The sequence below is a fragment of the Cydia fagiglandana genome, chromosome 21 (genome assembly GCF_963556715.1).
Source record: "Cydia fagiglandana chromosome 21, ilCydFagi1.1, whole genome shotgun sequence".
Classification (NCBI taxonomy): Eukaryota; Metazoa; Arthropoda; class Insecta; order Lepidoptera; family Tortricidae; genus Cydia; species Cydia fagiglandana.
Genome location: NC_085952.1, coordinates 4011013 through 4038159, shown reverse-complemented (window position 1 = coordinate 4038159; position 27147 = coordinate 4011013). Strand labels below are relative to the sequence as shown.

General features: G+C 39.5%; 2 protein-coding genes across 2 annotated transcripts; one reads left to right on the top strand and one right to left on the bottom strand.

The window, feature by feature from the left end:
- Positions 1-2924: 2924 nt before the first annotated feature.
- Positions 2925-3909, top strand: LOC134675308 (small ribosomal subunit protein mS25). Its single transcript, XM_063533513.1, has one exon. It carries the CDS (start codon positions 3030-3032, stop codon positions 3531-3533), a length of 504 nt encoding a protein of 167 aa, XP_063389583.1. The 5' UTR covers positions 2925-3029; the 3' UTR covers positions 3534-3909.
- Positions 3910-4858: 949 nt separating this feature from the next.
- Positions 4859-27076, bottom strand: LOC134675307 (ornithine transcarbamylase, mitochondrial-like). The gene is made up of 7 exons (XM_063533512.1): positions 26942-27076; positions 20860-20980; positions 11218-11366; positions 10394-10547; positions 9351-9476; positions 5806-5982; positions 4859-5148 (listed from the first exon to the last, which is right to left on the bottom strand). The coding sequence occupies exons 1-7, from the start codon at positions 27019-27021 to the stop codon at positions 4972-4974; spliced, it is 984 nt and encodes a 327-aa protein (XP_063389582.1). The 5' UTR covers positions 27022-27076; the 3' UTR covers positions 4859-4971.
- Positions 27077-27147: the final 71 nt, after the last annotated feature.

The following is a 27147-nucleotide window of genomic DNA, read 5'->3' as shown; positions in this document are numbered from 1 at the left end:
ACTTAGTTAATTACAATATTAATGTTAAAACGGCAATTAAAATATTTTTGATATTTATTTTGCTGTTTTATTTAACATGCTTAGTAGCTACCCCGCACTGTCTGAATGTTCCCCGACCTATGTACGAACCTGCCCCTTTTGAGGGGTAGATTCGGGCATTTGACAACTTCTACTAAAATTGAATTTGCTCTTTTGTTGTAAAATTTACTCACTTCTAATTTTTTTAATAAGTAGCAAAAGGTATCTGCTATGTCATAATGGCCGAAGGAATAGTCTCCCTTTAAAACCAACATTTTTAAAAATCTTAATCTAAAAAGTGTACGAATGGTGCCAAACTGCCTATAAAATCCTTTGAGCGAAACCACAAGAATGCAAGTAGGTACGAAGTTTCAAATGAAATCTGATGCTTTTCTATTCGCTCGCTTTGCGTTTTATGGGCTTTTGTTGATACTGGATGATTCTGAGAGCGATTTTATGGATAAAAACCGGCCAAGTGCGAGTCGGACTCGCGCACTTAGGGTTCCGTACCATTTACGCAAAAATCACGTTTATTTCATGGGAGCCCCACTTAAATATATATATTATATTCTGTTGTTATAGCATGATTGTAGCGGCAACAGAAATACATCATCTGTGAAATTTTCAACTGCCTAGCTATAACGGTTCATGACATACAGCCTGGTGACAGACAGACGGACAGACAAACAGACAGGCGGACAGACAGACGGACAGCGGACTCTTAGTATTTAATAGAGTCCCGTTTTTACACTTTGGGTACGGAACCCTAAAATATGTTTATTAGGATTCTGTGGCGGTGTGGTGGTGTATATGTCGGCGGCCGATCGTAAGATCACAAGATCAGGCAGATCGTAATGTTCATGTGTAATATTTTGACCATAGTTACATTAAACCAATAAATAGGTAGGATAGATTCGTTAGGTTGCTTCAGATGCCCGAAGGGCAAACTGCCCAGAAATAGGAGCCCCGCGTAGCGGGGCTCCGTCGACTCAGGGTACGAGTTAAAGATTTTCACGTTTCACGATATGCCTAGGAATTTCACGATATGCCTGATCTTACGATCGGCTGCCGACATATACACTAATACACTTTTTATTGAATGCTTAACTCGTTCGCGTTTTTCCTGTAGACATCGCAAAATCATAATAATATATACTTACTTAGCAAATTTTTTCGCTGCACGTTTAACTAGATGCCGACGCTCGGGAGACGCTTGTTTTGTATGCGGTATCTCTACCAGACCTAGGGTTGCCATATGGAAGAATTAACTGTCCTGATAAAAATCCGGACATCTCCCTAAAAATCCGGACATTTCTTGTAGCAGAGATTTGGCGTAGCTTGGACGACGCCCGGTGGCGCGCTGCTCTCTGCGATGTACTGTATCGTGGATCTAAGTACTCCCTTTCCATTCGCCCGATCCCTTAGCCCCGTCCCGGGCGCGCATTTTATTTTTATAAGGTAATTCTTAAAAATTCGGACACATGCCAAGTCCGGCCGCAATCCGGACAAAGGGTCAAAAATCAGGACATGTCCGGACAAATCGGGACGTAATGGCAACCCTAACCAGACCAGATCTCTTCCTATACGTTTTGCCGCGCAAATGTTGATGCCGCATCAGGATATTTCAAGCGCACGTGTAAGGAGATTTTGAACGCAATTAAAAATGACGAGGGTCAGGGGTAAGAGGCAATTTAAAAGGTACATCCGCAGAAAAAGTGATGGTGCAGTTTTACCTTGTATCCTGTATAAAAAAGGGTTTAAAAATACATGGCTATTTCCCGACAATTTAGTCTATGTACCCTGATTAAATATGGCCATCAAACTTCTTGTGGATAAAATGCAACATTCTCATCCGTTTCTAAAAAATAATGAGAGCGTTTACAAGCTGGTGTGGTGTGGTGAAAATTATATTTAACTCAACACGAAACAATAACCTTGCGTTTCAATTCAGAAACGTGTTAAAATGAAATGTAGCTCCATTCCAACACGTAGGTACAGATACAGAAAACAATTTCTCAGCAAGCAGGTGAGAAACATCTAACATTTAATAAATTTAGCGTCAGTCTAGAAAATTGCTTTTTAAAACCCAGCCGAATGCATTTCTGTTACATTAGGTACCTTTAGAGTAGACTGCACACTCTGCACAGTCATGTTTTACGTCTCGGCGCATCTATTGAAAAACTTCTCCCAACGTAATTTTCTGCAATACCTATAAAGTATACCTACTATTAGAGGTCGATTTAATTTAACAATTTATTTGGTTATAAATTTAATTTCCACCACCGTCTCTTCAAAATCCATGTTGATGGATGCGGAAATTTTAAAGAAAAAGTTGTGTTGCGCTCGCTCTAGTGAGCGCATCTTTTAAATCTCGGCCAGGCGTGGCTCACTCCGCGATTTCGTCGTTTTGCAATAGGTAGCTAAAATTACATCCGTTCCACACCAATTTTGGTGGCTAGCCATATAAAGCCACGCGTGGTGCTGTCGCCACCTAGCGGCCATATCTGTCCTGATCGAAAACAGACGTGTTTTGTTAGAGAGTGAGCCTTCTGTACCAACCAAGTGCTATTATTTATTCTGTATCTCGGCGAGGAGACATCGACGGAGACGAAAAAGTTGCGGAGACAAAAGTTGCTCGTGTCATAAATTAACACTTGCACAGACTGTGCTATGAGAATCGCTGCATAGTTAGCTTGGACTAACTTTATTACAGTCGTCTTTACAATAACACAATATTTTATTTTTCTAATTCTGCTATTCTAATCACTGTAGTTTCCATGTCTACTGCGCCGTCTGCGCCTTAACAAATCTCGCCGATAAGTCAAATTTGTTACATCTGTAAACCTTATGGAAGTGTAATTTTTTTTTCGTATAACGAAACGCAACGGCTAGCACAGTGACGTGACATTGACATTGACAGTATTTATATTCTGCATCCCACATTTTGAGGTTAGATAATCCACAGAAAATACAATAAATTGGGCATCAAAAAGTTAAAATAAACTAACAAAATGCCGTTCATGAAAGGGAGAGCGCCGATTCGTCGCACATTAAACTATCTAAACGCCGGAAAACTCGTTTTGAAAGACAAAATCAAGATATTTTCCGTCGCATACAACATTGCGGGGCAGAATAACGCTGGTGCAAAGGATTTCGTGTTCTGGTACTTACCTCAGATACAGTACAAGAATCCTAACGTGCAGGTCGCGACCTTGAAGAATCTAACGCCTTCACCATTCATTAAGTGTTACTTCGAAGATGGTCGGCAAGTTTTGATAGATATAGATAATAAGTCAAAGGAAGATGTTTTAGAGCATTTAATGAATACTGTGGGGAAGAGTAAGGAGGTGTTGGAAGCGGAGGCGGTGGCTGCGGAGAAGAAGGATAACCCGGCGAACTTTGGTGTGGGTTGTGAGCGCGCTTGTATGTGTGAGAACTACGGACAAGTCCCCTGCTCCGGTGTAGTGACATTGCCTAAATTTATGAGAGGGAAATACAAGAATCCGGCCAATTAGTTTAGTATAGTGATTGAGATATGTTGGAAATGCTTATTCATATTTTGAAAAAAGAACATAATATGTAAATAAATAAATTGAGTCGCGTAACTTCAAACTCAGGTATATCGGGATCGGATTTTGCGATTTTAGTATTAAGAAAAGGTAATATGGTAGATTTGTTGAGAGGGTAGAATGGATTTACCCGAGTTTGAAGTTAAGCAACACAATTGTAGATGTCTAAAAAACACAAAAACAATATTTTAAATTCTGTAAAATGATTAAAATTTTAAAACCTTTGCATTTTATGAAGAAGCATTTTCAATAAGGTAATGTAAGTATTTTAGTAATTCAATAGATAATTTTATTGTACATTTAGTGAAAAACTTAATCTCAACTTGTCTTTCATTGAACTAACAATAGAAACTTTCATATCAAACTCTCTTTGTTTGTATGTCTTACTTCCCCCGCTGTATTTCAGGACCAATACAACCTTAAAAACAATTATCATACTCCCATCGTAAACCCCGGCAACAACCTTGCAATGTTGCAGGTATCCATTATTTTAGTACAATTTAGTCGCTTAACTATATAAAGGAAATAATGAAAAATAAAGATATCAATGTAACTATCAAGCGGAAACTCTTTGATACCAGCATACTTCCTATACTTACTTACGGCTGCCAAACCTGGGCTCTCACTAAAACACACATTAGAAAGCTAGAAACTTGCCAAAACTCCATGGAAAGAAGTATGCTGGGGAAAAGACTATCGGATAAAATAAGAATAAAATCCATAAAGAAGATCACCAAAACAAAAGATGTCACAAAAACAATAAAAAAGTTAAAATGGAAATGGTCAGGACATACAATTAGAGGCAAAGAAAAATGGTCGAAATCGATAATGAACTGGTTCACAGGCCATAAGAAAAGGAAAAGAGGTAGACCATTTAGAAGATGGGTGGACGACATCAAAGCCACAGCAGGAACCACATGGACGAGAGTTGCCAAGGATAGAGAGGAATGGAGAAGGTTGGAGGAGGCCTTTTGCCAATAAATGGCACACAGACAGAAAAAAAACGCAAGAACTGTAGAAAATAATGCAATCTACTGTCTGAAATAAAGGATTATTACATTATTACATTACATATAGTCGCTTAACTTCAAACTCGGGTAATAAATGCCATCTGACAGATTATGCAAGATTGGTATTAAGAAAATGTAATAGGGTAGATATTTGCTCAAAGGGTCAAATGGATTTACCCGAGTTTGAAGTTAAGCAACACAATTAGCACTGAAAGGAAAATAAAATAAATTTCGTAGAGCACCTGATTGGAAATAAACAATTCGAAAGTTTATTTAATAAATATATTATTTTGATTACAACTTTAAACACAGTTCACTTACTTTTTTCTGATTAACTATCACAGAGTGTTACATTTCCAACATGAAAAAGCCGTCTAAAATAGATACCCTTTGACACCATTAGCCATGAGAGCGGCTGCAATGAACTGCATGTTCTCAAAACATTTAAACGTCCGTGTGTTTCCGTGGTAGAAGAGGTCATCCGTCACCTCGGCTCCTCTCGGGCAAGTGTGAAAGAAGATCCAGTGCGGGTTACAACCACTTTGAATATCCTGGAACCATTTTATTAGCTTTTATTTGTTTTAACCGCTATATTGATAGATATATTATATTAGCCTTGTAATTACCATTTCGCATCCGAAATTAATAAATTAATTCTGTACTGTACATACTGCACAAACGTATGCAAACGATGCTATTAGGGGGGGGGGGAACATAAACTCTAGCCTATGCTCTGCCATCTAAGCTACAGAGACAGGACAGCAAATATTTCTGACCATTAATTAGGTAAGGCCCTAATTAAGGGAGGCACCCTAGCGACATCTACCGTAAGAGTGTACCATACCACTTACTACAAAAGTATGGCGCGCATACTTATACTGCGCCATCTACTTCAACTTTCAAAGTGGCAGCTGCATTAATTTTCAATATGTAGGTACTCTAGGGGTCAGGGGAGGGGACCGATTTTTTAATTTCGTTCGCTCGATTTCGTGTATTTCCTCAATATTATCTCCACTACTAGGCATTTAAATTCTTCTAACTAATAAACGAGTGGTCAATACCTACCTCGCTCGTATTTCCAAAACTAGAATTTCGCCTTTTTCCACCGATTTTCGAGTGACGAAATCGAGCGATCGAAATTCAAAAATTGCCCCCCTGTATTTTTCCTTCATGGGTAGACTTAAAATAATGAATAAACAAGAACTTACTTTTAAACTAAAGGTAAAATATTGAATCTTCTCCTTTTTCTCGGTAGTAGGGCCGGCGATAACAACATCGGTCTTCTGCAACACTTCTGTTTTCTCTTTACACTTCGTTACTTCAGTGTGGGTCGTGTCTTTGAGGTCTTTACTCGCTTTGTAGAGCAGTGGGGTTACTGGACACTTCTGTGATAGTAAAAGAGTAAAAATATCATCAGCCTTTTTACAAGCTTTTATTTAGTTTCACCTGACCGTTGTCTGTCTGTAATCAAATCTTGCAAGTTAAATTTGATCCACTTTCCGGTTTCCGATTGAGCTCTTTTGCATGCATGTATAAATCGAATGACAATGCACTATTATATCGAGCTGATCTGATGATGGAGACAGGAGGTGACCATAGGAACTCTGTGGATGAAACAACGCAACCTAATTGTGTTAGGGGTTTTTAGCATTGTCTCGGTGAGTATTATTAGTTGTCTGTCGTAAGAAAAGTAGGTACCTATTATATACTATATATTACAGTCAGCGATAAAAGCTTGTACCAAAAATGAAATTTATGCCAAAAACTTATTTATATTTCAAATAATTACTCAAATATCCTTCTTTTGTACTAAAATGACATATCAATATATTATATTGGGACAAAAAGTTATTTTAGTATCTGGAATTGAAAAACTACCTAGGTACCTAACTTTAGACTTGGCCTCCTAAAATAAAAGGCTACAAAGAAATTTACAATAAAGTATGTATAATAGCTATTTTAATAGGATTGATTTTGACAGTATAACCACGTATAGCAGAGTTGGAAGCTTTTTAACCGACTTCCAAATCTCAAAGAAGGAGGTTATCAATTCGGTTGTATGTTTTTTTTTTTTATTTTTTTTTTTTTTTATGTTTGTTACTCCATATCTCCGTCATTACTAGATCGATTTTGAAAATTCTTTTTTTGATTGAATGTATATGCATACAGATTGGTCCCGTTTTTGTCAAAACCCAGTTCTGATGATGGGATCCATGAGGAATCGAGGGAACTCCTCAAATCTTAAAGGCATACATATAGTGATTTTTGGGTTTTTATCAACAAATCAAGCATATACATCCAAAAAAGTGACATTTGATGAAGTGGAACTGCTGATGATGATCAGAACGGAACTCTTCAACGACGCATAGTTCACGGTTGGCGATTTGTCCTCTTCGTTATGTTTGTTAAGCAAGTTAAGTTTTTAAGCCACATTTTTGTCAAGCTCGAGTTCTGATGATGGGATCCATGAGGAATCAAGGGAACTCCTCAAATCTTAAAGGCATGCGTATAGAGATTTTTGTATTAACATCAGAAAATCAAGCAATTTCATTAAAAACTGTTGCATTTGATGAAGTGGAACTGCTGATGATGATCAGAACAGAACTCTTCAACGACGCATAGTTCACGGTTGGCGATTTGTCCTCGTCGTTATGTTTGTTAAGCAAGTTAAGTTTTTAAGCCACATTTTTGTCAAGCTCGAGTTCTGATGATGGGATCCATGAGGAATCAAGGGAACTCCTCAAATCTTAAAGGCATGCGTATAGAGATTTTTGTATTTACATTAGAAAATCAAGCATTTTCATTAAAAACTGTTGCATTTGATGAAGTGGAACTGCTGATGATGATCAGAACAGAACTCTTAAACGACGCATAGTTCACGTTTGGCGATTTTTCCTTTTCGTTATGTTCGTTAAGCAAGTTAAGTTTTTAAGCCACATTTTTGTCAAGCTCGAGTTCTGATGATGGGATCCATAAGGAATCGAGGGAACTCCTCAAATATTAAAGGCATACGTATAGATTTTTTTGTATTTTCATCATAAAATCAAGCATTTACATTAAAAACTGTCGCATTTGATGAAGTGGAACTGCTGATGATGACCAGAACAGAACTCTTCAATGACGCATGGTACACGTTTGGTGATTACGAATTTCGATTTTGACTTGGACTGGGACCCGGACTCGGGACTCATACCCGGATCCGGTTCGGACCCGGATCCGGTTTGGACCCGGACCTGGACTCGGACCCGGATTCGGACTCGGACTCGGAACCGGACTCGGACCCGGTCTCAGACCCGGACACGGACCCGGACTCGGACCCGGACCCGGACTCGGACCCGGACTCGGACTCGGACCCGGACCTTGATCCAGAAAACCACTATGATACCTTAACTAAATAAACAACTATGATTACCTACCATAAAATTAATGTAGGTATAAAGTACGATGATGCCAATCTTACTAGCCCCTCCCGCTTAAACCCCCGTACACCGCACGGCATGCGCCATTAAGTGGGATAGGTTTGAACTGCGATCCTCACAGAACCGAACAAGGATTAGGTTAGGTTAGAACTGCGAGCCTTACAGAAACGAAATGCTACTTGAAAAGTGGGTTTGATTAGGTTCGAACTGCGATCCGCACAGAACCGAACTGCTATCTGTGGGTTAGGTTAGGCTAGAACTACGACCCTCATGGCTCCTCTTCACGATGGGCCAACGCCGGCCACTCCAAGGGACGCATTTATGCGTTAGAGGGAGCAAGTGATATTGCTATCTCATTCTACCGCATGGCTGCGTCCCTTGGAGTGGCCGGCGTTGGCCCATCCTGTAGAGGAGCCATTATACAGAAGCGAAATGCTAGTAGAAAAGTGGGTGGTTTTACCTCCTTTTCTACATAGTGTACCATCTACAGTAATCTTTCATCGGCCCCCATGGAAGTCGGTTTTTTTTTCTTAAAAATTATTTAGTTTTAAACACGTCGTTCAAGAAAATAATAATACCTAATTGCCTCTCTGGGTCGCGCGTGTGTAAACCAATTCTAAGTTGTCAATGTCTACGGGCTCCTTTAGAATACAATCGGGAAAGAGGAGCGGTTTATAGTATTGGAGAACTTATACTTTATCAAACTGCACAACGGGACTTAATCGCGTATTTAAGTTTTAAGATTTACCTCCGACGTTTCGAGGACGGCGTTGTCCCCGTGGTCTCGGAGAAGACTGGCTCAAGTTGACATCAACATCTTCTAGCCGCGCGAGTTTTTCGAACTACCCGCACTTGGTATTGGTCTTGGTCTTGTTTGTTTGGTCTTGGTCTTAAGTGCGGGAAGCCATTGAAATCAAAAAACATTGCAATTTTAATCGGGACGAGGGTTTTAAGATCTCATCCACATGGAATCCAGTCATTAGTAAATGTAAGCGGAAACGAATATCGACAGTCGATAAATCGAATATCGTTAGTGTTGTGTGTCGACAGAGTGACATCCCTAGTGCGCAAAACGTTCAAACTGATAAACAAGACCAAGTGCGGGTAGTTCGAAAAACTCGCGCGGCTAGAAGATGTTGATGTCAACTTGAGCCAGTCTTCTCCGAGACCACGGGGACAACGCCGTCCTCGAAACGTCGGAGGTAAATCTTAAAACTTAAATACGCGATTAAGTCCCGTTGTGCAGTTTGATAATGTTTAATAATCGTGAAAGTTTAAACTTATACTTTCTTATAAGAATCGTAACATATTATAGAATTATGAAAAAAACTTACTGGACAACAGCAGCAAAACTTGATATTGGCTCCAAGCATGGGACAGAGCAGAAGATACGAGTTTAAGACCGGGTGCGGAGGTCCTATGAATCCAAGGTTTAGACATCTCATCTCGCCAAATTCTTCCTGTAATCAAATTGTTCGTAATAGAATAGAATAGAATAGAATAGATTTATTCGTAAGCACAAACAATCGGAACAGTACATAGTATAAAAGAAAACACAAAATAAGATTAAAGTGCCACGAAATGGCCCCATCTCAACATGTTGCTGGTGGCTTCCAGCGCTGATCTTCCGATGAGACCATCAAGTGAGCTAGAAGAATCACGGAAGCCACATTTAACCAAACTTCTTTAATAGGTACAGTAGAGTTAGACCAAGAAAAGTCTACTGGGATTTTGATAGCCCACGTAGTGCAAGTGTTATTTATACGTCATAATTTCATAGAAGTGCATGTATGGTAGCCCAAAAAATGGATGGATTCTGTGAAAGAGGATATGAGGAAGAAAGGTGTGAGTGCGAGGTGACGAAAGATAGAGGAGAATGGAAGAGAAAAACATGTTGTGCCGACCCCACATAACGTGGGATAAGGGCAGGAAGAAGAAGAGATGATGATGAAGTGAAACATAACGCTTGAATTGTGAACAATAATTACGCTACAGTAAACGTTGCAGTGAATAATTTTGCAGGCGTCGTGTTTTATTCTTTTACTGTGATGCCGTTCCGCTCCAGTATATAACAGAGCTTTGCACGTAGGTAGCTATATAGCGATACTAGCTTATGCCCTAACTTTGTTTGCGTGGAATGATGATGATTATTGATAAAAACTACCGTCCTATTTCAAACTATTTCCATACCACATCTAAATTGGCGTGTAATAGATGTAACAAATAGAATTACTTTCGCATTTATAGTATTCACTCGTAGCGATTAGCGATGTCTAGCTCGCACACCGCAGCGGCGTGCGGATCTTAATCCAATGCCATGTAAATTTGTCGCGACTACAGGTAGGTAAATAAAGGTAAAACAAAATGGAAAACTTACAATAATAGCCATGATAGTGGAGAGCGCTTGGATGCTGGCGTGCGTTCTGGATCTCATGCACATCACCGGCACGGTGGCTTGGTTTGCAAAGCGCTGGATGCAGTGGTGGGTGGAAGTTGCCACGAATATCGCGTCCGCCATGTATGAGAAAATACTAAAACACAATAGGTTTTGTATCATACGGAATACACCCAATTTATTAAATTGCACTTTAATATTTAAGTACCTTAATTATGTGTTTTTACGTTGCTGGATTCGTCAATATATGCGTCCAAAGTTAAAACGGCCGTTTTTGTTTTGAGTTCATAGATGGATGAATCCAGCAACATAAAAACTAGTTTGATGTATTCAAAAGGTATGTACCTAAATACAGTACATAGCGGCGCTGTCCATTTTTCAAATATCTATCGTAAAATTTAAATAATCACAATTATTTAGCAGTGGCACTAGTGAGCCACCCGGGTATGTCCTTAAACTACGTCCAAGAGGCCATCGGTGGACGGGCAGCAGCGTCCCTCAAATTCGGTGTACTCGACTGCGATCGCCAACCCGCCTGCCAAGCGTGGCGATTATGGCATTCACCCCCCATCATGCAGAACACAATAAAACCACGGCCCCGAGGTTCCGGCGACCCCCGGTGGTATCCTATGGTAGCGGTCAGGGCATTAGCGGGGTCAGGGGTGCTAATGGAGGTCCATGGGGGAGGCCTATGTTCAGCAGTGGACGTCTTATGGCTGAGATGATGATGATGATGACTAGTGAGCACGTTGACGAGTTAAATCATCTGTCAGGATGTTAAAGGCCTCATGATGATGATGATCTACCTGCCATTGTAGTCCTGGTTCCAAATAACGTGGTCAATAATGCTGCAATCGTACGCGCCGAGCAAAGTCGCGGCCTTCGAGACCGCCATGTTCAGAACTGGCTCATTTACCTCCTGCAGCACCATGATCTTGCAGTCTTGGAGAACATTCTGGAAAATCATAGAAGTTGGTAATACGCGTCAGTGAAAAGGCAGCCTCGGCGCGTCAGTTAGAATAAAAATTTTACAGTTCCGAACAGGGATGTTGCGAATGCAGATTTTTTGACATCCGCGGATGCGGATATTTAAAGCCTCACATCCACGGATGCGGATGCGGATGTCAAAATTTGGTACTTAAAACCGTCAAATATCACATTTTTAGGATGTTTTATTAAAAAAAAACGAAACGTTTAGTACCTATTTGAGCAAGAATATAGGTGCGCTTTATTTAATCAACAGTATCTTGGCCGACTTTTCGGGATCTAGACGATTTCGTTTAATATTATCCCATCAAAAACATAAATGTAAAAAAGGAGAGCCAAGTTCAATACAAAAATTATGCTTGGCTGTGGGGTTCGCCGCAAAAAGAATGGAGATCTAAATGAGTGCCAAGTTCTAGAGAGAAATAGAGTTTAATACTTGTTTATAATGTTATTTTGATCCTATAAATACATATTTGGATTTTGCATAGAACTTGGCACTCATTTAGATCTCCATTCTTTTTGCGGCGAACCCCACAGCCAAGCATAATTTTTGTATTGAACTTGGCTCTCCTTTTTTACATTTATGTTTTTGATGGGATATCAATACTTTTTGTAAAGAAAACTAGGCAGGTATTGAGATTTAATGTTTTTTCTTGTGTTTCCGCTGCATGTTTTTTACTTCTGTTCTTTGTATTAATTATGTGGTGCCGCGCGCCGCCAACGACACACCGTTGGCCGGTTGTTTAGCGCGTATTACAGGTTTTTTGTATGGGGACCCCCCCCTATTTTTTAACTTTTTTTATTTTTAGATTTTTTCCTACGCTTACACACAATTACCGAGCTGGATTCCAAATTTCATCCTTCTAGGTCATCTGGAAGTAGGTTAGGTTTAGGCACTATATGTCAGTCACAATAAAAAAGAAATTTGTATGGGGACCCCCCCTATTTATTAACTTTTTTTTTGTTTTTAGATTTTTTCCTACGCTTACACACAATAACCGAGCTGGATTCCAAATTTCATCCTTCTAGGTCATCTGGAAGTAGGTTAGGTTTAGGTACTTATATGTCAGTCACAATAAAAAATGGTGTTTTTGTATGGGGACCCCCCCTATTTTATAACTTTTTTTTTATTTTTAGATTTTTTCCTACGCTTTCACACAATAACTGAGCTGGATTCCAAATTTCATCCTTCTAGGTCATCTGGAAGTAGGTTAGGTTTAGCTACTATAAGTCTGTCAGTCAGTCTTAAAATTTACGACTTTTTGACCTTCATATCTTTATAACCGTTTGAGCTAGCTTCATGAAATTTGGGCTGCTAGATGTACTTATGGATATAATTAAACACACGTAGTTTTATGTGTTTACGTTAAAGATGTTTTGAGTTATAGAAGGGTCAAAAGTGGCACCAAGTGGTTCGTGTAATATTACACTTGGCGCTGGCTAGCCAGTTCCTTTGCTTGAACTTGGCTTGACACGCTGCCGCGTGTCTAGATGACGAAAATACCTAGCACTTACGCCGGCGGCGCCGCCGCTAACACGTTCCAGGGGGCCGATTTTTGAATTTCGATCGTTCGATTTCGTCACTCGAAAATCGGTGGAAAACAGCGAAATGCTAATTTTTGAAATACGAGCGATCGAAATTTGGAATCTAGTGGTATGGACCACTCGATTTCAATTCTATTGGTAGAATTTAAATGCCTAGTAGTGGAGATATTAATGAAGGAAATACTCGAAATCGAGTGGTCGAATTTCAAAAATCGGCCCCCTGTTACCGACTTGGTCGACATCCGCATCATGCGTATGCAGATGCGGATGTAGAAAATAATGCGGTTGTTCCGCGGTTGCGGATGCGGATGCGGATGTTCGCAACATCCCTGGTTCCGAACAACTGACCGGCCGATATCGTCTGGCGGACTGTTAGACAGTGGTCGGCTTTAAGAGACGAGAGATAGGGGACGATCGATTCTCCATACAAACGTAGTCCTCATTTTCCGCCCTGGGTATTTAAATTATGGAAAATATTTTTACACAATTTGATGCATTTTAATCATAGCTATGCCCGACCGGTTGATGTTTTTTCGATTGTTACTTTATTACAAGAGTAATTAAGACGAAACAGGACGTCAGCGCGATCTCAGTTTTGAGATTTTGAGGTGAATATCGCCGTCGCGCTGACGGGGGCGGCGCTGCGTAGTGAAGGACTATCCCTGTGTGTGTGGTGCGCGCACACAGACGCAGACGTCATTTGCCTTCACGGGCCTCGCGAAGCGGTCGGTCCGTTATAGCTTTGCTACACCTAGTTCTTTTCTTATATTTACAAACTTATTCTTCGGTGGTAACTCGTTAGCTCGCTACCGCCACTAAGCGTTTACTTATTTGATTCGGTCAAATTGTGTTTTTAGAAAAACTAACTATAGCCAGCATTTTATGAATGTAGTATGATACCTTTGGGTATGGTGCTTTACGCACACTAGCGTCCTACCCCCTCCCCATGACGCACCCCCCCCCCTTTTAGCATGAAATATGTCCCGGTTGGCAGTTTTTTTTATTTTTGGGGGGGTTGCGTCAGGGGGAGGGGTCGGGACACTAGTGTGCGTAAAGCACCATACCCCAAGGTATCATACTACATTCATTGAATGCTGGCTATAATTTGTTTGTCTTCCCCATACATTAGAACAGAATTTGACCGAATCACATTCCCTGTTATTGTGATTTAACTTCTTGACTTTAGGTACCTAACTGAATTCAATATCCGTCTACAACCTGCAATCAAATTAAAATCTTAATAACTGTTTTATTAGTGGTCCGATATTTAGACTTTAGAGTTGCGTAGTCACCAAAGAAACCCTTATTGTTTCGCCATGTTCGTCTGTCTGCCTGTCTGTCCGAGGCTTTGACTCGTGATCGTAAGTACATGAATCACGCATTCCGACGGAACGGTAAAATAAAAACTATTAAAAAAGAATTGCAGACCTGAGACCTCCCATACAATATTCGATACCTTTGGGTTCAAGTGGCGTAAAGGACAAAATGCAATTTTTCAGTAGACAGAGATTTATTTTTGTTGTTTATGGAGCTATATTTTTAATGTGTATTAAAAAAGTACTCAACATGTTAGTCTCTTTAACCTGAATTAGCAATCATATGTATAAATTCAAAACGAAAGAAGTTAATGTCCTATAGAATTGGTCAAAAACACTATGATGTCCTTTACACCCATGCTGCGTTTTTTTGATAATATAGTGTATCTTGTTTAGTAGGGGTCGTAAGTGACATTCTGAGACTATTTTATTCCAAATTCGGGGTGTATTAGTTACCAGCCACGGTACCTACACATGTTAACTGTTTTCAGCATAGTTTATAACGAAGCTTAAAAATGTATCAAACGGTAGTTAATGATGCTAGGTATAACCCGATTAGGTACAGTTGTTATTAATATTTTTCTAATAATATAGTAATAATAAAGAAAGCACAATATTTTGAACCAATTGCTCACAAAGTAGCTAATATTCGGGAATGAATGTAAATTAAATGTCCCAGTGCTTAAAATGCCTCAGTGTCGAGCATCTCAAGTACGCTGGAAGTCACCTGCCTAGAGTTCTATCTCTTTTCTATAACATGTGTATTAGCCATAGTTACTTGCCGGAGGATTTAATGCATACTGTTGTAGTTCCTATTGTAAAGAATAAAACTGGAGACGCTTCTGACATATCCAATTACAGGCCCATATCGCTTGCTACGATTGTCGCTAAGGTACTGGATGGTTTGCTTGACGACGTGCTGGGAAAACACTTGAACATCCATGACGCTCAGTTTGGCTTTAGGCCGGGCTTATCTACTGAAAGCACAGTGTTATGTCTCAAGCAGACTGTCCAGTACTACACCACTCGCAAGACGCCAGTCTTCGCCTGCTTCTTGGATCTGTCAAAAGCATTTGACATGGTGGCTTATGACAAGCTATGGCATAAGTTACGAGACCATACCAGCGTACCTCGGGAGGTCACGGCTTTATTTAGGTATTGGTATGGCCACCAGTCGAATACTGTAATGTAAAATGGGCCGGCGTGCACTCTGACGTGTATAGGATGAGCTGCGGGGTGAGGCAAGGGGGGTTGAGCTCACCTAAGCTGTTCAATCTATACATGAACGAGTTAATCGGGGAGCTCAGCAGTACCTATGTCGGATGTCACGTGGATGGGGTGTGTGTTAATAACCTCAGCTACGCGGATGATATGGTGCTGTTGAGCCCCTCGGTTGGTGCACTACAGAGATTGGTGAAGATATGTGAAACTTATGCAGTTACCCATGGGTTAAGGTACAATACTTCGAAAAGCGAGGTAATGCAATTTAAAGCTGGGCCAAAATCATACAAAATGACACCTGTTACCCTTTGTGGTACCGCTTTAAAAGTTGTACAGAAGTTCAAGTACCTTGGCCACTGGGTAACAGAAAACATGACAGATAATGATGACATAGAGAGGGAGCGAAGGGCGTTGTGTGTTCGTAGTAACATGCTGGCCCGCAGATTTGCTCGTTGTAGTAATGAAGTGAAGCTAACGCTCTTTAAAGCATACTGCCAAACATTCTACACGCAATCTGTGGGTCAGTTTTACGCAGCGGGCATACAGCGCCCTTCGCGTACAATACAATAACGCGTTTAGAGTGCTGTTTGGGCTGCCGCGTTACTGTAGCGCGTCAACTATGTTTGCCGAGGCGCACACCGATAGTTTCGACGCAATAATTAGAAAACGGTGTGCGTCATTAGTCGACCGTCTTCGCCACAGCCCAAACAGTATTCTAAACGTGCTGGCGCAGCGCTGGGACTCGCCTATGTTCGCGCGCTGGGTGCGGCTGCACGCGCCGCTAGTCGCCGCACCACGCCGCTTTTAGTTGTAAGTAAATAAGTAATTATTTTTGTTTGTTTTTATGTTCTTTTTATTACTAATATAGATTTATAAGTGTTGCTTGTACTAACAATAATATGGATTTTTTTTTTATTCGAAATAAAAATATTGAATTGAATTGAATTGAATTAACACTAGCCGCCTTCAATCATAACATGACAGCCTTTAATCATAACAAGGGAAGTATAAGATCAGCTAACGATGATAAGAATTAGCATACCAAACATTTGGAACGTCCTTAGTGAATTCTATAGTTTCAATTTTTCAAGATGTGTTTTTTCAAAATACGAAACAATAAGATATTAAATCGTTTTTTTATTCCTATTTAAGTAGTAATTTCTGTGTTATTTCATCCCTGTTAACTGTAGCTGCAATAATTTCTAATTAAAAATATCTTCTGTTAGAAATTATGAAAGAAGTAAGTAAACGAATTAATTATAACCGATTCGGTCATTAAGTATTAATTACCACTTCGTCCAGATACGTTCCAAATTTTGTGAGTGTGTTTGAAACGAAGCATTGTTCTTTATTTCAACTAGTTATTGTAGCGGAGCTCAACCAATGACACAAATAATTAAATTACGCACAAGAAACAACTTCCATTGCTCAGGAACGGATAATAAATAGTCAGGAGCGAGGCAATGGGCAATCGCTGATACACCTTACCTACAATCCTAACTATAACATAAAACGAACTTTAATTAATGTAGCGAGATCTTCTCATACTAGAACAACCTTTGCGAACTCACAATTTAACACAAAATCCGCTTCATATATAATAAAATCAATAGAATCCTAAACATTTACCCTAAACAATCCCATGAATGTACATAAGTCTACTGTAACCAAATGGCTCAAAACTAAAACATATGAGAAAACAGAGAGACTTTTACGATGAGTACCATCACTCACACACACACACACACACACACACACACGCGCGCGTGCAGGCTTGAGTACTTTTCTGATCACATATTTTTATTGTTGTCTTTGTGTTGCTTATAGTTAATAGTTATAATTAATGTATTGCTTGTAATTAGTATATAATTATTATTTGTAAATAGTATAGGTAGTAAATATTTTGTGACTTGTAAATAGTGTAGCTTAGTATTAGTTAGATTTCAATAATAACGGAAGAGCGGTGCCTCCCAACACAGGCACATATTGCTTACCGGGAGACACCATCCCTCAAATTATATGTACAGCTTTTTATGAAATAAATAATTTTGTATTTTTTGTATTTTGTACCTGTCTCGTTCTCCTAATCAACAATAAATGCGAGTCGGAAAGGTTCAGAGTGTATTATGCACAGGCTAGTACATATGTTATTGTCGCAAGACTATAAGAGATTCCAGTGCGAGTAACACAGTAATAGGTGCGGAAAATCACTCTGGAGCTGAGTTTTCTAATTTGAAGGGCAAACGTTATATTTTGGTAATAAAGGACCCATAAAACTATTTATCAACTTGGCTTTATAGACCTAATTACGTCCATGAACAAAGATAACTGCGGAAAAAACTCTTGCGTAAATGCTTTCAAATTTGACGGCAAACATTACATTATAGTAATAAAAGTCCCCGAAAACGACTTTTTTGATAGTCTACATACTGCTACGTCCATGTTATTTGTTTGCAATTTGGAGTTTAAACGACACAAAAATTAGAAAAGTCCTTTACAATTTGTTCGCCTCGTATAATTAAGGTAAAATCATTTTTAGGACGGGTCGTAAAGGGCAAGTAAAATAATTTCAATAGTCAAATAATGTCCTTTACGACCATCTTGACCACTCGATATGAAAAATTATCGTGACAAATGAAGGGCTAAATGACGACAAAGGACATGTTAGTATTGTTAGTCCTTTACAACATAATTTATTTACAAAAAGAAGAAAAAATAACTGGTCATTTACGCCCCTTGAGCTAAGCCGTTTTTGCAAGCTCATAGTGTAAAAATTGGGTCGTAAAGGCAACTTTTTACGAGATATCGATATTCTAACTATACAGAACAAAAGCGCTTGGAATTCTGAACAAAACTGTATATTTATTTATTTAATCGTATGGCATGCATGATTAGGCAATCAGAGTACAGCTTTGAGGTTGTTAAGCCAGGTATTAAAACTGTATATATAACTCATTTTCGCTAAAATGTCCTTTACGCCAATTGAACTCAAAGGTATATACTCGTATATATATATTTTTTTATTTGCTTAGTCCCCTTACCCCCTTACCCTTACCCTACCCTTGGATAGGTGTTTCAAAACGAATTGAATAAAGGTCTCCTTAAAACATTTTTTGATAAATTTATATATTTTCGGAAATAATCGCTCCGAAAGAAAAAAAAATATCCCCACCACCCTGTAACTTTTGAACCATGGTTCAAAAACATGAAAAAAATCAACAAACGCTTAATAACTACTTTCAATGAAAACTATATAGCGAATATGCCCGGACTCCAGTCGGTTTTGAGTTATTGCAAAAAATCTTCTGTTCTTAGTAAAAATCTAAAAATACGTAAAACGCTGTGTAGTCCCTTGTAAATGTATGATACTGACTTGTCGCCCCGGTTTGGCCTATTTTGACAGAACGGTAACTACGAAACTCTACACTGAGCATAGCCCGACATGCTCTCGGCCGATTATTTTTTTTGATTCAGATTTTGATACATTTAGGTACCTATGTTTGAGGAGCTCCTGATTCTGGTCGGAATAAATACGAAACCCCAATTTGGGACAACAGTATAGTACAAGTTCAAAGGTGTGATACCTCATTGGATTCGGAATGATGTTTAGAAAAATGTATTCAAAGCGTTTATTACCACAGATATGAAATCAAAAATTATTATTAAATAAAAGTGCGTCTACTCAGCTTTGTATGAACCAAGAAATAATATTGTTAAACGGTTTCCCCTGAGGCAAAAGTGCAATAGGTATTACTTACTTCACTAACTTCGCCTACTAAGGGGCAAATCGCGACTTTGTTATAGTTTATCGATAACTTCTCACATCACTAGATTATCGATATTGCATGTCGACTATTGCCCATCACTTTTCTGTCTGTGTACGTATTTAGGAACTTGAACCCGCCCCTAAAATTAGTGCGATAGGGACAACTGCAGCTGAGGCGAAAAATCCTGCGTAAAAATGTCAAAAATCGAGGTTTCGTAGTCCTCTTTTTCCTCCTCCAAATCTTAACCAATCGTAACCAAATTTGGAAATCTGAATGATTATGAAATTATCTGTGTCGGACCGTTTTGCTTTTTTGGCTAATTGATATCAGTTTTGAATACCACGCCTCTCATTGCGGCATAGTCAATTAGGCCATTTTGGCCATTTTTGAAGGGCTCTAGCGCCTTAAAAAACAAAAATATCAAAAAAAGCAAAACGGTCCGACACAGATATTGACAATATTAATCTGTGTTGAAAAAATCATTGCTCTAGCTTCAAAAACCACGGAGGAAAACGAGGACTACGTTTGTATGGAGGAATGCCCACTCCTGTTGGCTCTTAAGGGCCTTTTAAAAATTTGTATGAAACCTGTTTTTCGCTCCTCTCTTTTTATAATAAAGTAAAAGTTTCAATAAAGTTAATAACCAGAAAGGGAAATAGGGTACGTTTGTGTGGAAAACGGGTTTCAAGGCGTCCCCTTTCGTCTTAAGCGTGCCCCCTACGCATGCTCCCTAGGGGCACAAATTATATAATAGTTCTCTAGGGGCATAAATCTGCGGAGGCGTAATGCCAGCAAATTAAAAGAGGGACTTACGCAGTGGCGTAACTAAGCGTGGGCGAAGCGGCTCCTTAATTGCCTACGGCTCGCGGGCACCAACCCTTTTTATTACCTTGAGAAATACACATCGAAAGAAAAAGGCCTCACATGCGTCTTCTTCTACGGCTAGATTCAATGGCGTAGAGTGAACTAATCAAGCCGTGGGCGAAGTCGCATCTGCGAGGCTCTTTTCTTTCAATGTGCCCGAAGGGGCCGCGCGCGAGGCCACACTTGGGTCGCGAGGCCGTGGGCGACGCGGCGGCCAGTGTTGCCAACTTGGCATAAATGATGCCAGATCTGGCATATTTTCACCGACTTTGGCACCAAAATTTTCCATTTAGCATCTGGCATATTTTTTAGCATAATTTAGTCTAAGCCAAGTTTGCACCAACTTGGCAGCAACAATATGCGCCATCGCCTTATGTGGTTCATATTTTCATATGAATTTTGACTTTTGTGGACGGATGGACGTCGACGGACTAGGTATACAATTGTATAAAGTTGGTCAAGCAGATCTTGTCAGTAGAAAAAGGCGGCAAATGTGAAAAATGTATGTGTTTTAAGTGTCTAATTTCAAGTGACATAGGATTTATTTAGCATGTTTCAAAAAACTTTGACATAATTTTGGCATAATCTAGACATTATATTCTAGCATTTTTTTTTTTAAATCCGAGTTGGTAACACTGGCGGCGGCTCACTTCGCCCACGCCTAGCTACGCCACTGGCTAGATTAGTTCACGCTGGTTTTAAAAATAAACGTGTGGGTCAATAGAGATGTGGATGACGGAATCCTCACCATTCGCTTGCACTGAGTTTCTTTATAGCAGTACTTCAGGTTAATAGCACTGCTTATAATGTTCATCACCATTTCGGCCGTCCACTGCTTGAAGCATATTAGATGGTTAGGTTTTGACATTCTGCAACAAGCAACGTGTAAAGGCAGCATCAGGCACTGGTCCCACCGCGAGCTAGTAAGCTATGAGCTATCGGCTATAAACACGAACAAAAGATAAGCACTCCCGTGTAAATAAAAGAGACACGGCGATATTTATAGCTCACCGCTGGGCGAGTAACTATAAATATCGCCGTGCACAACGGAGCCACGCCGTTTTTTCGTCTAAAGCAGGCCACTGACGAGCCTTCCAAATGGATGCCGTTACAATGGATTCATCCAAATGGAGGGCATCCTAATATTAAACATTGTACGTTTTTGACATTCACGGACCGATTTTGGATTGCAGCCACGCTATTTGGACTGTTGGAAGGCTCGTCAGTGGCCACCTTAAATAGTGTTTAGTTTTAAGTTTATAAAATACATATGTATGTTAGTCTGTAAGGTATTTGTAATATGGGCCTTGTTGCCTGAATTAAATATCTAAATAAATAAATAGCCGATAGCTCATAGCTTACTAGCTCGCGGTGGGACCAGTGCCTTAGGTACATAGTGACGGATTTCAAAAATTAGTGCAGGATATGGAATCTTTCCGGATAGTTGCTGCAAGGGGCCAGAATGGTGCTGTGAAGTAAAAACTTTTAGAGGTATGGAGTTTACCTACCTACATATAAAAGTTATTTTGTTCCTAATTGTAGACTGCACGACTGGCTTGCATTGGTTGAGCACAAATTTTCGGTTGGTTGAGGTTGACGCGATTTGACGACGCCAACCGCCGAATCCAACTCGGTTGGGCAGCGTTCGGGAAACTAATACGTAATGTCTTTTCGTCCGACATACCTCAGTCCCTCAAGACGAAAGTCTTTAATCAATGTGTGTTACCAGTGATGACTCACGGCTCCGAAACGTGGTCTTTCACTATCTATATGAGCAAATTTGTGAAAAATTAGAGAAACATTACCACCCTGTTAAAAATTATGCACTGGAGCAAGCTGAATTCAGAAAGAGAAACCAGAAAAAAGGCGAAAATTTAGATAAATACATACTTGAACTAAAGAAGTTGTCCAAAACTTGTAATTTTAAAAATCTCAATGAAGAGCTCAAAGAACGGCTTTTAAATGGCACTTTGTATGAAGCAGTGAAGTTTGAGTTGCTTAAACAGGCAGACCTACCATTGGAAAACTTATTGGAAATTGGAAAAACTGTAGAGACCGCATATAATTTAACCTACAAGAGTCAAGAAAAAGAGACCCAATCACAAATATTCAAGGTAGAAAGGGACGGAGGCTATGGTCCGCGACATGAGGAGACCAAATTTAAACCACAGCCAAGAGAAAGCGCTGGAGTTTGTTTTTGTTGCGGAAAACAGGGGCACATGAGAGCTGAATGCACTTTGCGAGGGAAATTCTGTAGCGAATGTGGTATGAAGGGTCACATTTTCAAAATGTGTAACGGAAATAAAGGTAATTGGAGGATGAAAACCTTAAATATGGCTGATGAGGTAACGACTTATAATTCAACTGTTTATGAGGAAAAGTGTGAGCAGAAAAATGACACTCCAGGACCGGAGCTCTATGACATGTTTTGTATTAGTGAACAAGAGAAGATTCCATCGGCAAAGTTATGTATGCAAGTGAGTGGCAATTTGCTGGAGTTTGAAGTTGATACCGGACCAGATGTAAGCACCATTACATGTTCTAATAAGGAGCAATATTTCCCAAATTTAGAAATAAAGCAACCAAATGTAAGTTCTACAAAATTTGACCAATCAACCTCAACGCCACCATTGCGTGTTTTGGAAGAGTTGAGTTTTTCGTATGAAACGATAAATGTAAAAAAACAAATATTTTATACGGTAAAGGATGGATTAGCAAGAATTATGGGAAAAAAATGGCTCTCTGTACTTAAACTTTGTCTTTACTATATCATATTGTGTAACATCATTCAATTCTGTAGAGATGTATGGCCTGATAGGAATAATTTAAGACGAGAATATGATTGTTATTTTTCTAAAAAAAAACGAAATTACCACGGACCAGGAACCTGAAGAAATAATGAAATATAGTAATGATAGTGAACTATTTCTGTACGGGGAGAAGGTTATGGCAAGGCACTACCTCAAAAATAAAAAGAAGTGGTTGCTCGGTGGCATCACAAATGTTATTGTACCCGGTGTGACTTATGAGGTCGAAGTGGAGGGGCAAAGTTGTTAAGGCCAGATTGTTATATTTGTACTTTTATGGATGTAATTAATTAATACACCATTTCGAAAACACAAGACCGTTTATTTCACAAAACATAAACTGACAACTCAAACACTGACAGCACTGTCCCAATGGCCATAGACTAGCTATAGCTTTATGTAAACAAGAAGTATTTATTGTTATATTTGTACTTTTATGGATGTAATTAATTAATACACCATTTCGAAAACACAAGACCGTTTATTTCACAAAACATAAACTGACAACTCAAACACTGACAGCACTGTCCCAATGGCCATAGACTAGCTATAGCTTTATGTAAACAAGAAGTATTTATTGTTGCCACACTCTTCCCCACTTAGTAAAAATCTATTCTAAACGCTGACTACATTTTAGTAGCTGATTAGTATGCCGTTTCCAACTTTGCCCCTCCACTTCGACCTCAGTTACAACAGGAACAATAACATGTGTAATAAATAACCTTAAACCCATAACCTCTACCCCGTCTCCCCGGACAGAAATATTTCACTATCATTATTATTTTTCAATGCCTGTTGTAAGTATCTTTTATCAATTAAGCCAGCTACTGGGTGAGGCCTAAGCAGTGAGAAACAGATTGTTGTATTTGTACTTTTGTGGATGGGTAATTAATTAATACTCCATCATGAAAAACACAAGAACTTTTATTTCGCAAGAAACATAAAACTAAACTGAAACACTTCAAACATTGACAACTGCCACAAAAGGCTATAGGCTAATCCTACTTATACAAAGAGTATTTATTGTTACTACACTCTCCCCCACATAGTTAATAAACGTTTAAGTAAATATAACTGTTCTAAAAAGCTGACTACATTTTAGTAGCCGATTGGTACGCCGTTTTTCCAACTTTGCCCCTCCACTTCGACCTCATAAGTCACACCGGGTACAATAACATTTGTGATGCCACCGAGCAACCACTTCTTTTTATTTTTGAGGTAGTGCCTTGCCATAACCTTCTCCCCGTACAGAAATAGTTCACTATCATTACTATATTTCATTATTTCTTCAGGTTCCTGGTCCGTGGTAATTTCGTTTTTTCTAGAAAAATAACAATCATATTCTCGTCTTAAATTATTCCTATCAGGCCATACATCTCTACAGAATTGAATGATGTTACACAATATGATATAGTAAAGACAAAGTTTAAGTACAGAGAGCCATTTTTTTCCCATAATTCTTGCTAATCCATCCTTTACCGTATAAAATATTTGTTTTTTTACATTTATCGTTTCATACGAAAAACTCAACTCTTCCAAAACACGCAATGGTGGCGTTGAGGTTGATTGGTCAAATTTTGTAGAACTTACATTTGGTTGCTTTATTTCTAAATTTGGGAAATATTGCTCCTTATTAGAACATGTAATGGTGCTTACATCTGGTCCGGTATCAACTTCAAACTCCAGCAAATTGCCACTCACTTGCATACATAACTTTGCCGATGGAATCTTCTCTTGTTCACTAATACAAAACATGTCATAGAGCTCCGGTCCTGGAGTGTCATTTTTCTGCTCACACTTTTCCTCATAAACAGTTGAATTATAAGTCGTTACCTCATCAGCCATATTTAAGGTTTTCATCCTCCAATTACCTTTATTTCCGTTACACATTTTGAAAATGTGACCCTTCATACCACATTCGCTACAGAATTTCCCTCGCAAAGTGCATTCAGCTCTCATGTGCCCCTGTTTTCCGCAACAAAAACAAACTCCAGCGCTTTCTCTTGGCTGTGGTTTAAATTTGGTCTCCTCATGTCGCGGACCATAGCCTCCGTCCCTTTCTACCTTGAATATTTGTGATTGGGTCTCTTTTTCTTGACTCTTGTAGGTTAAATTATATGCGGTCTCTACAGTTTTTCCAATTTCCAATAAGTTTTCCAATGGTAGGTCTGCCTGTTTAAGCAACTCAAACTTCACTGCTTCATACAAAGTGCCATTTAAAAGCCGTTCTTTGAGCTCTTCATTGAGATTTTTAAAATTACAAGTTTTGGACAACTTCTTTAGTTCAAGTATGTATTTATCTAAATTTTCGCCTTTTTTCTGGTTTCTCTTTCTGAATTCAGCTTGCTCCAGTGCATAATTTTTAACAGGGTGGTAATGTTTCTCTAATTTTTCACAAATTTGCTCATATGTGAGAGTCACTGGAGAATCTGGAGTGCATATAATTGTAAGAAGCTCGTAGACACTCGCTCCAAGCTTTGTGATAAGTAGTGGTGCTTTCTTACTGGCGTCAATGTCATTTAAAATGAAGAAACACTCCAGTTGTTCTTTGTATGCATTCCAGTTGCCTCCGGTAAAAACTTCCAAGTTCGAAATCAAGTACATCTTATAATTTGCGTGTTATTCTGCAGTGCAATATCGATATTCCTCTTTCTTTTTTGTTTGGATCTAGGCTTTTTTCCGGATTTTATAAATTCGCCTATTACCTTTTGTCGTTTGTTTTTTTCATAACCTGAAAACTCCACACTCGAAATTCAACACATTCACTTTTAACTATTATTTATGTTATCACACGTTGTTCGTAGTCGACTCGTCGCCAGATTGTTGTATTTGTACTTTTGTGGATGGGTAATTAATTAATACTCCATCATGAAAAACACAAGAACTTTTATTTCGCAAGAAACATAAAACTAAACTGAAACACTTCAAACATTGACAACTGCCACAAAAGGCTATAGGCTAATCCTACTTATACAAAGAGTATTTATTGTTACTACAGGCCTCATCTCAAAACTCAAAGTCGCTCAACGAGCTATGGAGAGGGCTATGCTCAGAGTTTCTCTGCGTGATCGAATCAGACATGAGGAGATCCGTAGACGAACTAAAGTCACCGACATCGCCCACCGGATTAGCGAGCTGAAGTAGCAATGGGCAGGCCACATTGCACGCAGAGAAGATGGCCTATGGGGTCGAAGAGTGCTCGAGTGGAGACCACGGACTAGCAAGCGCAGCGTAGGACGTCCACCCACAGGACACAGGACCCGTAGGACAGACGACCTTGTTAAGGTCGCCGGAAGACGCTGGATGCGTGTCGCTTCCAACCGGTACGAATGGAGGTCCAAAGGGGAGGCCTATGTTCAGCAGTGGACGTCTTATGGCTGAGATGATGATGATGATGATGAATGGCTGTAATATATCCGACGCAGTGAGGCACGACAAAGCCTGGCTCGACAACCTAAGGCAGAAAAGGCTTCTCTGCAACTGCATCGCTGCTCTGCTGATTCACGCTTCACATGTGCCAGATGTGGCAAAAAATGTCACGCTGCCATCGGAGCATCGGACCACTAAGCCACCAATAAATTCCCTGACAAATATCACTGTTAGCTCTACTAAACCCGATAGGACGCCGCCCGGTCGATCGACCTATGTAGGTATCGATGGGCGGATGTGGTGGACGCTGATCTGCACGAGCTCCGGGTTGGAAACTGGCGAGAAACGGCACAGGACCGGGATCAGTGGCGAGCAGTCGTGTTGGAGGCCTGGCCGCGAAGCCAAGATGCCAATGGCTTTCGCTCCGTAGCGATCGAAACGCAACTGTCACTGTCGCACTAATATGGAAGATTGATAGAGAGACATAGAGCTTTTCGTTCTCGAAGCGATAGCGATTGTAACCTTGGCTAGGCCGGCAGGACACACTTTGGGTCGCTGCGCCAGAGGAGTAAGTAAGTAAGTAAGGTCTACTTTAAGTCATCGTATTAGATAATAAAATTATACAAAATAATTATACTTTATGAAGATACTAACGGGAAACATTGCCCTGTTGTCAATTTTTTCATTTGAAATACAACAGGATAGAATTTAGCAAAGTGCCTGAATATCTTCATTTTTCGCTTTAATCTTAAATAACCGACGAATTTTGTGTCTAATTAATAACTACAAATTTCTAAAAGCCCCTAGGTAGTCGGAGTTGGTACAATGTCATAATGAAATATCTTGTCATAATACAGTAT